Genomic DNA, 17,500 nt, shown 5'->3' on the forward strand with positions numbered 1-17,500 from the left:
GGGGACAGGGACGCAAAGGGAGAACAGAGAGCTTCTACCAAAGACTGAGAAGAAAGGATGAGAGGAAGATGTGAGAAGGAGGAGGGAGGGAGAGGAGGAGGTGGAGGGGAGACTTCAAAAGATGATTAGAGGAACAGAAGGATGAGAGGAGTGCAGAGAGCCTGTTGTTTTTCAGCATTAGTCCCTGCTCTTCTTTTGTTCTCGTGTTTATGATGATATTGTTGTTGTTGTTGTTGTTGTTGTTGTTGTTGATGTTGTTGATGTTATTGTTGTTGTTGATGATGTTGTTGTTGATGTTGTTGTTGTTGATGTTATTGTTGTTGTTGGTGTTGTTGCTTTTCTGTCACTCCCTGTCAGACTCTATTATTAGACTGCTGAAAAGAGCTGGTGCTCTAAACTCAAATCAAAGTTTTCAATTACATTTACATTTTAGGCATTTCGCAGACGCCTTATTCCAAAGCGACTTACAATCAATACTAAGCAAGTAAATCATCAACCCACCAGTCGTAGCAGGAAGAGTAATCTAGCTCAGGCCAGCGGCCACTGGCAGTCGATAGAATTTCAGTTGGCCACGTGTTGCTATTATACAATTCCCTCCATAAGTATTGAATCAAATTAAATAAAACAATGTCTCAAAGATCAGGAACACTCTCCAGGACGTAGGCGTTGGTCTTGTGGACAGATACGATGAATATTATCATGCACCAGCGATTGCAAGAGGAGAAAAAAGGATATGCCCAACCAATACTGACATCATACCACCTCATCTGTGAGACATGGTGGACAGGGTGGGAGGGTTGGGTGTTATGGTTATGGCTGCCTTACATGTTGATAACTTGTCTTAGTTGATGATGTAACTGCTGACAGCAGCAGCAGATTATATTCTGAAGTGTATAGAGACATCTTGTCTGCACGAGTACAAGCAAAAGCCTCCAGATTCATTGTTTGGCGCTTCATCATAGAGTAAGACAATTACCCCTAACATACTGCATAGCAACCAGGGAGTTTCCCAGGGCCGGGAAGTGGAAAGTTCTTGACTGGTCTATCTTCTAAATTGACCATTTATTGATTTTAGGCGAAAAGACCACATCAAAATAAACAACAACTGAAGATGGGGTGCAGTACAGGCCTGGCAGAGCATCACCATGGTTACAGTACAGGCCTGGCAGAGCATCACAAGAACATATACCCATCTGCATGGGGGTCAATGGGCTGCAGACTTCGGGTAGTTCCTGCATGCAAAGGATTATCAACCAAATACGAACCGTGAGTACGTTATTTGGACATCTTTTTTTTTTACAGTACTTTTGGAGCCCTGGAATAGGGCTGGTAGTATGTTTAAAAAAGGCTGTACCTTCTAAATGGTGAACACAATCCTAAAAAAAATAATCAAATTGAATTAAAGCTGAGAATCTCGACTTTGACCCCATGTCAAACAAAACAGTGGTTTGGTGATTAACTCTGATTGGAGCAGAATCGTTCCGCTTCACATTTTCAGGCGTGACATATCAATGGGATTTACCGCCCTCGGCAGATTTGGAGAGAACGAGAGGCTTTGGAGAGGCTTTTCACAATCATAAATAACTCGCTAATGAACTGGCGAAAACATACACAGACCTCATTCAGATCTGTCTCTCTCCTCTCTCTCTCTCTCTCTCTCTCTCTCTCTCTCTCTCTCTCTCTCTGGAGGAATTAAAGTGATGAGTTCAAACCATGTTTGGAAGATATTTCAGTGTTCAAAATCACATTGGTTACAAAACAATAGAGTGAAACAAACTTCTATTTTGGGATCATGAGGCATTGATGTGTTATGTTATTTAAGAATGAACGGCTGTATATCGATACTTTTAAAATAAAACAACGGATGTACTGTATTAATCCCAGGTGTAGACCTTTAAAGGTGCAGTCTGCAGTCAGTTCTTGATCAATTCAATAAAAGAACATTACAATTATTGAATTATTATTATTAATAATAATAATAATAATAATAATAATAAATACTCTTAGAATGACCATATCAAAGTACATACAAGGTATATTCTGGTTGTAGTGGAATCACAGTTCCACATCCGATGCAAATTACCTCATACGTCAGGCTAGTCACCAATCATCCCAACGCGGGATTAGAAAGCTATTTTACAAGGTCTCCAAACACAGAGACAAAACCCTGCCACCACTGTCCCCCTGAGAGAGAGGAAGAGAAAGAGAGAGAGAGAGAGAGAGAGAGAGGGAGAGGGAGATGGAGAGAGAGAGAGAGAGAGAGAGAGAGAGAGAGAGAGAGAGAGAGAGAGAGAGAGAGAGAGAGAGAGAGAGAGAGAGAGACAGACAAGGGAGAGACAGTGGCGTCTGCGGCAGATAGCTGCGGCTGGGAGATTAGCTTGGTAATTAACCACAAAGCAATTATCGGGCGGCAAAATGAAAGCGTCGTCTCCGGGAAAGTGTTTCTGGATGTGTTTAATAGGTGTTGAGTAGTTTGATCAGTCTCGGGGAGCTGCTGAGAGCTGCTTCCTCTCATGATGTGGAGGTTCACAGCTGACACAAGGCTGATACCGGCCCTGAGAATTCAATTAATGAGATTGTTGTTTTATTTTTTTGACATCAACTCTTCATTAACCTCCGTTGGCACCTCTGGCACCACACGCAGGCAGGTTTACAGCAACGCATGATTAACGAGGAAATGGAAGTTAGCGACAAACAAAAGTTGCAACAGGAAAAGTCTGCAACAACAGTCTGCAGTCTGACACACACAAAGTAAGATGTGAAACAGAAAACCTTCTTTTCTTTTCCTTCTTCCCGAAAGCAAAAACTTCTCAGATAAACAAATCGAGTCCCTCTCAATTAGATCTCAATCGGAACCCCATATCACCTGGTCACCATTCTGCCTCCAGTCAAGGAGAGACGTGTGCTCATAATCATCTGAACTATGGACTGAAGTACAAACGTTATCACTCACTAGAATCATGGCTGGAGGTGAAGACAGTATGACAGGTCATGGGTTAAATCAAAAGCAGCCTGTTTTAAATGTGCTGTCATGTCATTACCATGGTTACCTACGTGTAGACGGCTCGCCACTGAAACACCTGCCGACTGTTTATGTTTTTTTTCTTCTCTTACATGAGCTTGAGACCAAGCGAAAGGTTTGACTGAAGGTAAAGCCGTAATTGAGAAATGTACACGAAAACTAGCATATAGTGTTCAGTGAGCCAGCCAGCTGAGCCACTCACACGTCACATGAAACGAAACTGGTGCTTTATCCACAGCTGTGCAAACGTAGAGCATATAACTTATTCTATAAGTGAACAACGGTAACAAACGATTTACAGTATATATATATACAGTATATATATATATATATATATATATATATATATATATATATATATATATATTGAGTTCTCAAGGTTCTGTGACACAATGAGCCCCATAAGAAGTCTCATTAAAAGCAGTAACAGGCAGATGAATGTCATAAATGAGGAATTAGGAATGGATTAGGAACAAAGTACAGTACAGTACATGACAGGTCATGGGCTAGATCAAAAGCAGCCTGTTTTAAATGTGCTGTCACACTATCATTACCGTGGCTACCTATGTGTAGACGGCTCGCCAACTGAAACGCCTGTCAACTGTTTTCATGTTTGTTTGTTTTTTCTCTCGGGTGCTTCACCCGCCACCGTGCAAACGTAGTGCATAATTATCACATATTCTATAAGTGACTTCAAACAACGGTAACAAACGATAAAAAGTGTCATAAAAAGTGTCATAAAAAGTGTCATAAAAAGCAGTGACAGGCGGATGAATGTCATAAATTAGGGATTAGGAACAAATGAGACATTTTATCGTGGATGCTCTCTAATCTTCAGATCTTCACGTCGGTTCCACCTCCTAGCAGACAGGTCTGCGGAGGCTCCGAGCGTTGTGTAGCGATGATGTCACGTGTGGCAGGAACATGCACTAATCGCATCAGTCACCAGCGGTACCAAGCAACCGCTGAGGGCAGCAACCTGCAGCTGTCTGAACTGCAGATGAAACCACTTCTTATCGCTCACACGCGCGCACGCACGCACACAGCCCACTTCTCTCTCTCTCTCTTTTTCGCTTCCTCCTTCCCCCTCCCCAGCCACACTTTTACCCCTACTCTCCTCCCCTCTGACTCCTCCCTCCCCCTCCCCCTCCCCCTCTCTCATCCCCCCCCGCCCCTCCCTCACCCCCCCCCCCCCGCCCCTCACCCCTTCCTCTCCCCGCCCCCTCCCTCCCTCCCTCCCTCCCTCCCTCTCCCTCGGTCCTACCTGACTCGTCGTCTGACTTGTTGTCGTTCTCCGAGTCTGTGAGGGTCAGGGCCGAGTTCTCTCTGCTGGACAGGCCCGAGCTGCGCCTGGACTTCACCCCCCCCCCCGGGGGCCCCCCCCACAGCTGGATGGCTCTCTCGGGGGACAGGGGTCCCTCGGGGTCCGAGTCGGCGTCAGAGCCGGCGCTCAGGGAGTAGCCCCTCTGGAGCAGTCCCAGGTCGGGGCAGTAGGGGGCGGCCGGGTGAGGGGGGGGCTGGTCGCACACTCCTAGCTCTGCCAGAGTGAAGTTGCCCCCTGCCAGGAGGGAGAGAGAGGTGTCACTGTGTACGTACGGGTGCACAACGATCTGGCACGCACACGCACACACATACTCACGCACTCGAGTGTTCAAGCACACATGCATGACGCAAGCTTTCTCGCGCACGCACGCACGCACGCACGCACACACGCACACGCACACACACACACACACACACACACACACACACACACACACCTCTTGTTAACTGAAGAGGACAGGGATGGGGGTGAGGGATGGGGGATGGTGTGTGTGTGTGTATAGGGGGGGACTAGTGATGCAACAAGAGTCAGGCAGAGCCAAGAATGAGATGGAGAGAGGATCTGTCGAGGCGTGGGGAGTGTGTATGAGTGAAGGACCCTCTGGTGCCCCACATTAACATTCAGGAGGCATCCTAGATCAAACAGAGCTCCTCCTGAGAGGTCTGGAGTGTGTGGAGGGAACCTCCAGGGTACCAGCACTGCTCTAGTTGGTGCCAGCCAGGGTGGAGGCTGGCAGAGGTAGAAATCAGAGGACAGGGCTCATTGTAATGCATGGAATGTGTGAGGAACCTTGGTGTGTCTCCCTTGATACTGACCCTCATTCCGTTCCATGCATTCCAGTGAGCCTTCCTCCGTCTCCTACCTCCCCCCAGCCTCCCCTGGAGCCAGCGTGGAGGGCACCCAGAGGGGAGTGTTGCACCAGAGCAGGTTACTTTTGGTGGACTGCACTTACAGTATATAGCGACCTCTCATTCACCCATTCACACACACATTCACTCACCAATGGAGGCAAGCTACCATGCAAGGCGCTGGCCCGCTCACTGGGAGCAATTTGGGGTTCAGTGTCTTGCCCAAGGACACGTCAACATGTGGCCAGCCGGGGCTCGAACCGCCGATCTGCCAACCTTGCGATCATTAGACAGCGGCTCTACCTCCTGCGCCACAGCCGCCCTGGTGGAGTACAGGCCGACCCCCTGCCCCCCCCCCCCCCCCCCCCCCACAAAAAAAAACAGAGTCATCTCGTCCAAAAAGAAATATATAAAATTATCCAAATTAAAGCACATCAAAGGAGATCGATAAAACACCGCTGCAGACCAATTAAATCCCAACGCTGAGAAAAAAAAAAGAAAAGCAATTACGAAGCACAACCAATTTATTCTCGATACTAATTAAAAGAGTATTGTGGGATGCAATCGTTCACAATCAGCTGTTTCGGGGGCGAAGATAAAAACGGAAAGAAGAAAAAAAAAAAACGGTTGTGATTCAATTCATTAGCGATTTCTGGGGAGGAAAGAAACGAAAACAATAAACATTCGTTGGGTTTGCAGGACTCGGAAAATCAATGTGTTGGGAACCTAACAGATGTGTGGCTGGGCTGGGTCTGACTCATCAGACAGGGACGCAATCAGAGCTGGAATTAGCCCTATTAGACAAGTGTCTGCTGACGACTTATCTCCAGAGTTTAGTGACAGTGTGAGGTAGAGTGATGTGGTATATTTTCACACACACACACACACACACACACACACACACAGACCTGTATAGATTCTGCTAACAAGTTTTTTTTTATGAATTAGCATTCCTTTGTCCTAGAAGTCACATGTTTATTTCTTTGTCCTAGCAAAAGATGGCCTCCCTATCTTGTGACCTGCCCCCTGCCCTTTGACCTGAATGACACTCTGTAACCTAACCCCCTTTTCATACCTAACTGGTCATTGGGGGTATAAAGGTGTGAGGAAAAGAATGTACCTTTGATTGAATAAATAGTCTATAACTTAAAAAAAAGTTTTACTCGTGAATAAATATACTTTAGCGACGGAGGTAGAAAGAAGAAGAAGAAGAAGAAGAAACAAAAAAAACACGTCCCGATACTTTAACTAAGACAACGCAAGACGTGAGAGTGTGCCGAGAATTAAAGAAAAAGAAAAAAGAAAAACATTCAAAGGTTCAGGCTGCTTTCTCACAGCGGGGCAGAGCGGGAGGGCAGGTCGATTCTCACAGATCAGAAACTATCTGGAAAACCAACAAGTATTGTATTTCTACCAGGGGAGGCTGGGCGGGGGGACGGGTGAGGACGGATGAGGACGGGATCGTTGGGATGTATCGAACGGGATGAGGAACGTTATCAAACAGCATTACCAGGAGCCTCTCCTCTCATTCCCTCCATCCCTCCCTCCCTCTCTCTCTGTACTTCCCCTCCCTCTCTCTCTGTACCTCCCCTCCCTCCCTCTCTCTCTGACCCTCCCCTCCCTCTCTCTCTCTCTCTGTACCTCCCCTCCCTCCCTCTCTCTCTGTACCTCCCTTCCCTCCCTCCCTCTCTGTACCTCCTCCCCCTCCCTCTCTCTCTGTACCTCCCTTTCTCTCCCTCACCTCCTACCCTCCCTCTCTGTCCCGCCTCTCCCTCCCTCTCTGTACCGCCTCTCCCTCCCTCTCTGTATCTCCTCTCCCTCCCTCCCTCTCTGTATCTCCTCTCCCTCCCTCCCTCTCTGTACCTCCTCTCCCTCCCTCTCTGTACCTCCTCTCCCTCCCTCTCTCTCTGTACCTCCTCTCCCTCCCTCTCTCTCTCTCTCTGTACCTCCCTTCCCTCCATCTCTCTCTGTACCTCCCCTCCCTCTCTCTGTACCTCCCCTCCCTCCCTCTCTCTCTGACCCTCCTCTCCCTCCCTCTCTCTCTGTACCTCCCTTCCTCTCCCTCACAATCCTACCCTCCCTCCCTCTCTATACCTCCTCTCCCTCCCTCTCTCTCTGTACCTCCCTTCCTCTCCCTCACCTCCTCCCCTCCCTCCCTCCCTCTCTGTACCTCCTCTCCCTCCCTCTCTCTCTGTTCCTCTCCCTCACCTCCTCCCCTCCCTGCCTCCACCAGCCTCCTCTCTGCCTCTACACGCTGCGTCCCAGCTGGCTCCTCCCTGCTCCTAGTCTCCTTGTCTCCTAGTCTCCTTCCCTACGTGACCTTCTAGGTGGCACAGTAGGACTTGAGTTTGTCTACTCACTACCGTGGTGGCTACAGTTTATCTACTGAATGGAAGGAGAGGAGGAAAGGAAGCCATTTCAAACTATTGGGACACATCCACAAGATGTCCCAACATAGGCCAGGCTGGTGGAGGGGGAGATCGGAGGATGGGCTCATCGGAATGCAACGGGATGACATCAGGAATAGGATCGCAGAACAAGTGATAGTTGCCATTCCTCGTTCCGTCTTGTCCAGGGCAATGACCACATCCTCCTCCCTCAACCAGCCTCCACTGACCTACAGCCAGCCTACTGGGACTATCCCCTACTGTTGGGACACATCTACATCCACCCTATCTACAGCCAGACTACTGGGACTATCACCTACTGTTGGGACACATCTACAACCACCCTATCTACAGCCAGACTACTGGGACTATCACCTACTGTTGGGACACATCCAACCACCCTATCTACAGCCAGACTGCTGGGACTATCACCTACTGTTGGGACACATCTACAACCACCCTATCTACAGCCAGACTACTGGGACTATCACCTACTGTAGGGACACATCTCCAACCACATTATCTACAGCCAGACTGCTGGGACTATCACCTACTGTTGGGACACATCTACAACCACCCTATCTACAGCCAGACTACTGGGACTACCACCTACTGTTGGGACACACCCAACCTATCTACAGTAAGACTGTTAGGACTATTTAGAATGTTGGGACACATCCAATCATCAACAGCAGGACTATTGGTACTTACCAGTTCACACCTGAGACAAAGTAGCTTACTCCACGTAGTCTGAGAGAGGAGGAACACACACACCCACACCCACACACACACACCCACACACACCCACACACACACACACACACACACAGAGACACACACACACACACACAGAGACACACACAGCACTCTTTTTTTTGCTCTCTAGACAAAACAGCACCTTGAGCAAAACCCCTCGGTTGTTAATAGGACAAAGCAGATCTACGCTAAAACAAACACGGACCACACACCATACAACTATCATCTATGCTATTACAATAATGAGTCAGAAGAGTGAAAGTGTGTGTGTGTGTGTGTGTGTGTGTGTGTGTGTAGATCTCTGTATTCTAATGTGATGACTTTATGGCTGGGACTTGGATTTGCTTACTGGCTCTTTTGCCAGGGAACAAATAGTACAGTACAAATAAGTACAGTGGGGGGAGAGAGGAAGAGAGAGAGAGGGGGGGGGGGGTGTGAAAGGGTAAAGAGCTCAGCTCCCTGTGGTACAGAGGTATATAGAGAGGGCAGTCATTAAAAAGCCATTCGGGCTTGTTAGCAGCTTGACAGGCCAAGTGAAAGCAGCAGGCTATACCGCACAGTTCAGATGCTGAATGTGGTTCACAAACGCATGCTGCATACTTCATTAATGTTCCATTCATGTGTTTCCATTAGGGTCCTTTCTCTGGGTCCAGAAGCAGGTTCCAGCCCCCGGGCCCCCCTCCAAGACCCCAATTCCGGCTTTTGAAGGAGACAAAATAGTTTTTTGGAAACGACGAGAGGAAGTCAGCGGGAACAGGAAGCCATAGAAACGGAGAGCGGTGGGCTACCTCCGCAGTTACCAAGGTGAAGGTTGATTGATTTGGACAAAAGATAAAGAAATATGTTCCTGCGTTCAACTGTTCTGCATCTGTAAAAATCACAAAAGCGGACGGACGCCTGCGATGGAAAGAAACCCGTTGTTAAGAGTTGTCGTCATCAAAGGCTCACTTCTTTTTTGGTGTGTTTGAAGTGTTTTAAGTTTGAGTTTTTAGAGAAAGATCAAACATGTTAATCTAAAAAAAAATATATATATATATATATATATACCGGTATATATAATAATAATAATATTAATAATAATAATAATAATAATAATAATAATAATAACTTTAATTTATATAGCGCCTTTCAAAAAGCCAAAGGACGCTTTACAGGGGAATGATCGGACAGACAAAACAGAGAACAAACAAAGCAAAACTGAAACAATGACTAGGGGCCAAAGGCCTTGGAGAACAGATGAGTTTTGAGGGCTAATTTGAAGGAGTCCAGGGTGGGGGCGTTGTGGATCACTGTGGGGATAGAGTTCCAGAGGGTAGGTGCTGGGCATATATAGTGATGGGAATCAACTGTAAAACTGTCAAAACTAAAAACACTTCCACAAGTGTTTGAGTTTTTTGAGAAAGATCTAAAATCTGAAAAAATGTTTTTATATATATAGTGATGGGCATCTCTGTAAAACTGTCCAAACTAAAAACACGTCAGTCAGAGTCTGAGTGAGGCGTCAGACACACAGAAGGTTACTGCTGTGTACCACACACCGCCTATGTACCACACACTGCCTATGTACCACACACTGCCTATGTACCACACACTGCCTATGTACCACACACTGCCTATGTACCACACACTGCCTATGTACCACACACTGCCTATGTACCACACACTGCCTATGTACCACACACTGCCTATGTACCACACACACTGCCTCTGTACCACACACACACACACACACGCACACACACACACACACACACACATACACACACACACACACACACACACACTGCCTATGTACCACACACACACACACACACACACACACACACACACACACACACTGCCTATGTACCACACACACACACACACACACACACACACACACACACACACACACACACGCACACACTGCCTCTGCCTGTAAGAGTTGTAAGAGTAAGTAAGAGTGAGTAAGAGTGAGTAAGAGTGATGATGATGATGAAGAAGATGATGAAAACAAGGAGGATGATGAAGCCTGAATGGAGACAAGGGAGAGGGTGGAAGTCAGATCACATATAGGGGAAGATAGGCAGAGATGAGAGGATGGAAGGAGAGAAGAGGGAGGAGAGAGAGGAGAGAGATAGGGAAGAGGGAGAGGAAGAGAGAGTCTTAATCCTTGCTCTCCATGGTGATAACCCGGGAGAGTGGGAGGAGGAGTAGGAGGAGGGGAGAGAGGGATGAAACTCTTGGCCCACGTCGTATGGTTCTGGGATGCATCCCTCGTGTTTCTGTACATCAGCAGATAACAACTTCAAAGAAAAGAGGGATAGAAAGAGAGAGAAAGAGAGAGAGAGAGAGAGAGAGAGAGAGAGAGAGAGAGAGGCCCAATCCCAATTCCCTTGTTTACCCCTACCCACTCTCTTTTCGGCTTGTCCCTAGGAACAGAGCAACAAGGAGTAGTGACGTTAGAATTATAAGGTCCTATCTCCATTTTTGTCTAAATTGATTTTTTTACATAATCTGATCCATTAGGTGTTTATTAATGCCTGTGTGGTGTTATTTAAAAAATGTTGACATTTTTTAGTTAGTAATTAATCAAATACAAATGTTCCATCTCACAAAACATAATGGAATGTAAAAACTTTGACGCTCTATATCTCTGAACTACCCTAAACGGAGATAGAACCTTATAATTCTAAGCTCACTAATCTTCCCGTATGAAATAGGACAACCCTTAAAGACCCTGATACGTCATCAGTTGTATCATAGAAAAGCATCGACGTTCATGATTCATTCCCAACTTCAGTTTCACGCTGTCAATCGATCAAAAAAGTCATGAAATAAAAAAGAACAATGCTTCATTACCTGGCCACTTCATGACAGAATAGCGGCGCTCTGTAGGCTAGCAACCCGTGCTCCTACCCAGACAGTCTGCACTGATATTAGAGGAACGGTAACAAGTGCAACAATTTCGCGGCTGGACTTTAATTACATTTCGGGCGTCATTATGCCATCAAAGGGGGAAAATGCAAAATGGACATACAGTATGTCCAAATGCGGGACTGTCATGCACAATGCACATTGTTGTAAAACTCTGTTTACTGGGGGGTTAAGGCTAACATGTAGGGCCCAGGGGGTGAATTGGGATTGGGCCTTACTCAAAACTCTGTAAGGGCCTGTTCTCACTAGAACATTTGCTTCACTTGGAATCAGAGTTTAGGATAAAATGTGTTTGCTCTGCGTCGTTTGGAGCTGTGAGAACGTGCATTCGAAGTCGCTCCCGCAGCAAAGAACCAACGGATGCTCCGCTTGAAAAGGGTGCTTTCGCTCCGGTTAGAAACAACGCATCCATCACTTTGCTTTGCTTCGCTTCGCTTTTGGTGAGAACGCTGCTTGAGGCAGTCCATAGGAAAACAACAGCGCACACGTGTTGATCTGGATAAGAGAGGGACGAACGGGCAATTTTCTATTTTTCGGACCAATCAACTACCACGTCTGTTGCTTTGATTGCGTATGTTACTTCGTTTACATGAAGGTCTGTGAGAATGCAAATCAGAGAAATAATTTATGCAACAATTTTGCTAACTCATCCGCTTGCTCCGGGCAGGGCCGGTCCGAGGCATTTAGGTGCCCTAGGCGAGAGTATGATTTGATGCCCCCCACCGCCCTCCCGCCAAATTTTAGGGGCGCCACCACCACCACCACATTAAGCCACCAGTACTGCCTCATCACCACCCACACAATCAACAGTAAGTCACCTTCGAGAGAGGGCACAAGAGGCGAGTTTGACTAATCGCGAAGCATAATAGAGACAGTAGGCTGAGACATATTTTCATAGAGACATGAAATTCATAGAGACATAACATTATTTTATTTTTGGGGGGGGGGGGCATTTGGCGCCCTCCAGGCATTTGGTGCCCTAGGCGACCGCCTAGTTCGCCTATGCCTACCGGCCCTGGCTCCGGGTCTCGATTCGGACCTAAGTATTTGGGAGTCCTCCGTCTCCTTCATGTCATGAGTAGGTGCACTTAGACGCTGCTTCCTACTCTGACAGGACTGATAAGCACCAGCCCAGAGATCCAGACGACACAACACTGTGATTAGAGTATAATCTACTCATAAGGAATCAAAACAGATGAGTAGAAGAGAAGGGTGGGGAAGAGGGCGGAGAGGGGGAGGAGAGGGAGGAGAGGAGAGTGGAGGAAAGAGAAGACTAGGACTAAAAGGGGAGGTGGAGAATGATTGGAAGAGAGAGAGAGAGAGGCAGATGAGAGAGAGAGATGAGAGTAACAATTACAGTACAGAGGGATGCAATGAAAGAGAAAGTGATGAGAGAGATGGGATGGGGGGGGGGGGTTGTAGTGCAATTACTGAAATTACGGTGCTGGTTCCAACGTAAACACACACGCATGCACACACACACACACACACACACACACACACACACACACACACACACACACACCCTTTGAGAAGAGCGGAGCAGACAGCGTGGGGTGGCAGGTGATAACCAATGACAGAGCACTTGGCTCTCCAAGCCTTGAAGAGAGCCACAGTTTTATTCTTCTGTTTTAGTGCCTATGGTTTCCATGGTGACGCGTGTCACTCAGTGACCACAGAGCATATTGATGTGAGGACTAATGAGTTGTGTTAGAGTGCAGTAATGAATAAGGCCAAACCATGATTAAAATCATTCTCCCTGTTATATCTTTCTCTCTCTCTCTCCATCACTCTCTGTCTCTGTCTCTCTCTCTCTCTGTCTCTCTGTCTCTCTCTCTCCTCTCTCCTCTCTCTCTCCATATCTCTCTCTCTCTCCAGCTCTCTCTCTCTCTCCCTCTCTGTCTCTCCTCTCTCTCTCCATCTCTCTCCATCTCTTTCTCTCCCTCTCTGTCTCTCCTCTATATCTCTCTGTCTCTCCTCTCTCTCTCTCTGTCTCTCCCCTCTCTCTCTCCATCACTCCATCACTCCATACCATATATGGCCACTAGGTTATGTTAGTAGTATCGAAGCACAGTGTGTTCAACCTTGAGAGAGGAGAGACTAAGATTAAACTTACTCCCTTGTGCTGGGATGTATCAGAGACACAGCATTTTTCTCTCTCTCAATTTGTTTCACAGCAATATATAATACATATATAATACGGTGCCCTCCACAATTATTGGCACCCCTGGTAAAGATGAGTAAAAAAAAAAAACTTCACCTTTTGTTGAATTTGCTTAATGTCACACTGAAATAACCAACAAACATCCAACCTTGAAGCGCAGCGCTGTTTCACCTACTTTTAGTGCGAAGTTGTAGAGTAAATTTATTCAGAGAAAACAACAACAACCTGTCATTAAGAAATATTTATATCTAACAAAACCACGTGTGGCACAATTATCGGCACTCCTTGAAAATCTTATTTATTAAATTCTTGAAAAGAACAAGTAGGGAGTTTATTTGGATCTTTGGATGACGAAGGGAGTTTATATGTATATTTCCCTAACATCCTATGTTCCTGTAAACAGGACAGACTGACTTATATAGCGCCTTATTCCAAAGTGCTTAACAACGGCCTCTCATTCACCCATTCACACACACACACACACACATTCACACACCAATGGCGGCAAGCTACCATGCAAGACGCCGGCCGGCCCGCTCACTGGGAGCAATTTGGGGTTCAGTGTCTTGCCCAAGGACACTTCGAGATGTGGCCAGCCGGGGCTCGAACCGCCGATCTGCCGACCTTGCGATCATTAGACGCCGGCTCTCCCTCCTGCGCCACAGCCGCCCCAGTGTGGTGTGAGAGGCTGCCTCCAGCCGACACCTCTCCCCCTGCGGGAGGGGGACACGGGAGAGGAGGACTTGTTGTGGCGAGTGTAAACCCATCTGCGAACCACGGGTGGGTTTGGGTGTTAATTACGGATGTCCAGTGATGCCACACACACACACACACACACACACACACACACACACACACACACACACACACACACAATCTCCCTGAACATGTGACACATCGTTAAGACCCCTATTAACACTGCAGAAAAGGAGCTAACAGCCAAACCCAAAATAAGAGTGTCAGGGTCAAACACCTCTCCCTCTCTTTTGGCCCCTCCTGTTTTTTTTAGTTCCACCTGCGCCACAGGACCCCTCCACACCTCTTAATGAGAGGACTTAAATAACCGCGACACCCGCCACCTGCCCGGTGGGATGAACAGGCCAGACCTGAAGACAACACTGTGGGACTGACACTAACTCAGGAGGAGGCCTTGTACTGGAACACACACACACACACACACACACACAGACACATACCCATACACATACACAGAGACACAGACGCACACAGACACACAGACACACACCCATACGCACACACAAACACAAACACACACACACACACACACACGCACACACACAGCTCTATGTGTTTAATTACCTAGGAGGGAGCAGCCTTGCTGTATAAGATCACATGTGATCGCTGTGACATTCACAATATGCCTCGTTTATCAAAAGCTGCCAAGTCAGAGACAGCAACGGTCAGTACATAGTAAACATGGACTAATACAAGTCTCATTATATCTACAGAGAACTGTCTGACGACATCTGCTTCATCAACACGGAAAACCACTCAACTCAGCAGATTTTCTCTAGTTGTTTGTATAATTGTTTGTGTGTGTGTGTGTGTCTTCACTATGTGCGTGTATGTGTGCCTATGAGTGAGGGTGTGTGTGTGCGACAATGTGTGTGTGTGTGTGTGTCTGTGTCAGAGAGAGAGTCTGTCCGTTTAGTGAGTCCGTGTGTGTGTGTGTGTGTGTGTGTGTGTGTGTGTGTGTGTGTGTGTGTCTGTGTCAGAGAGAGAGTCTGTCCGTTTAGTGAGTCTGTGTGTGTGTGTGTGTGTGTGTGTGTGTGTGTGTGTGTGTGTGTGTGAGTGCCAGCATCGGTGTTAAATAGCCAGCGCCTTCACAGCAGAGACAGAAGTTGACAAAGTATTAAGTGGCTGACTCTCAGCTCTGTAGAGAGAGTGAACCCAAGGGCACATCAATTTCACATAGGCCTACACTTACTGCCAGTCACATCGCTGAGATAAAACACACACACACACACACCATTAATCGCTCGCTCGCTCACACAGACACAGACACACACACAGACACAGACACAGACACAGACACACACAGACACAGACACACACACACAGACGCACACACACACAGACGCACACACACACAGACACACACACACACACACACACACACACAGACGCACACACACACAGACACACACACGCGCACACACACACACACACACACACACACACACACACACACACACACAGAGAGAGAGAGATGTGCGTTCACACACACACACACACAGAAAAAAAACTGATATTCAAGAATGACATTGCTGATTAGCAGTGGGAATGTTCTCAGTGTTATCGCTACACACACACACACACACACACACACACAGTTATGATTCAAACTACACAGCTCAGAGTAGGCAGTGACCACTAACTAGCTTTTGTATTTATTATGTATGAATTACATAAATGTATTATGTGGTAATTGTATTTAAATTATATGTATACAGTTTATTTTGGTATATCCAAGTATCCCATTTAACACTAGAACAGCGGTGCCTATTTCACCTACGATAATCTGCTACTTACACACAAAGACCACTAGTTGGCGTGTCTTGTAAATTAGCCTGTCCCCTACACAGAAAAACTGCAAAATAGCTTCATACTAGCTTATCCTGATGTGATTTAGAAAATGTAAGGATACTGGGTGGTAGAACGCACATATCTACGAAAAGTCATGAAAGGAGGGTCCTGAAATTTGATAGAGTGCAAATAAAAATAATATTAAAAAATTGTACTCACTTGGTCAAATGGCCCCTCCCATGGCTGTTCTAGTGTTAAATAGAAAAATAACCTTGTCATGGTTTTTACATTTGTACTTAACATACTGTTAAGGGATCATCACGTTACACTGAAATGCATAAAGGAAGATTGTTTGCTGACCATGATGTTGAGTAGTGGATGCGGTGCTGTAATGTGCTAATGTTGCCGTTGTTGAGCCGGTAATGGTTATCTGTGATAGGGCCAAATTGTCGCTATTACACAGCAGTTTTTTTCCTGTAGCCAAAAGGCATAAGGATCATTTGAGTTACTGCAGGGAGCACAAGAGAGGAAGTGACACCAGATGATGCCCTCCCTATCCAACGGCCAACAAGAACTCTGCATGTCAATCGGACGGTAAGGCATAGCCTCGTCATGAGGACATAGGACATCTTGAAAATGATCTTCTTTGATACAAACGCATACAAAGTAGGACCAAAATGTGCATCACTCTCTGAGGTTTCCTTCTCTGAGGCTTAATAACTTTGTTTGAGTCCTCGACAATAAGTTATTAATGAGTCCTTGTATTAGAATATCAGCTTTGACTTCAATATAATGAAGATTTATTTATAGTACTTATTATGTATGAATTACATAAATGTATTATGTGGTAATTTTATTTAAATTATATGTATACGGTTTATTTTGGTATATCTTAGTATCCCATTTAACACTAGTGTCAGAGAGAGAGTCTGTCCGTTTAGTGAGTCTGTGTGTGTGTGTGTGTGTGTGTGTGTGTGTGTGTGTGTGTGTGTGTGTGTGTGCGTGTGTGTGTGTGAGTGCCAGCATCGGTGTTAAATAGCCAGCGCCTTCACAGCAGAGACAGAAGTTGACAAAGTATTAAGTGGCTGACTCTCACCATTGTTTTACTCTAGATTAGAAAGTTGTTCTTTCTTGTCGTTTTTGGAGTCATTCGAAACCACGCCGAGACAATGTGCTCAGCTACGATGACAGAATAACGAGTTCACAGTTCCATGTCTGGGAGACACGTATCGATTGATACGATAGGAGACTGTAATGATTCAGGAGTGTTGGACCTGAAGAGCGGTGCAGCACATAATGAATGAAGACGGAGGCAAAGTTTTCTCTTTCACTAAGAAGGAATGGCAGGTTGAAAACAAACAGCCGACTTGACCTCGGAAATATAACGGGGAGAAACCCAGTCTCCAAAACAGGCTATCCAGTAATCCACAGTGACGGGTAAAACTTCAAATAAACAAACAAACAAACTTCTTTCAAGGTACCCAGGAGTTCACATCAGGCAACATCAGGATTCTCTCACACCGAGACAACAAAGTG

The 17,500-nt window shown here is 46.3% G+C and overlaps 1 protein-coding gene across 1 annotated transcript in view; it reads right to left on the minus strand.

Moving 5' to 3' along the window:
- LOC308153939 (teneurin-2-like) overlaps positions 1–17,500 on the minus strand; it is a gene marked incomplete at both ends in the record, with an annotated part of 224,056 nt that overhangs the window by 200,905 nt on the left and 5,651 nt on the right. Inside the window, 1 exon segment of the mRNA XM_080527122.1 lies at positions 4,287–4,606. Coding sequence (XP_080383248.1) covers positions 4,287–4,606 — 320 coding nt within the window.

This window comes from Nansenia antarctica (assembly GCF_963989245.1).
Source record: "Nansenia antarctica genome assembly, chromosome: 3".
Classification (NCBI taxonomy): Eukaryota; Metazoa; Chordata; class Actinopteri; order Argentiniformes; family Microstomatidae; genus Nansenia; species Nansenia antarctica.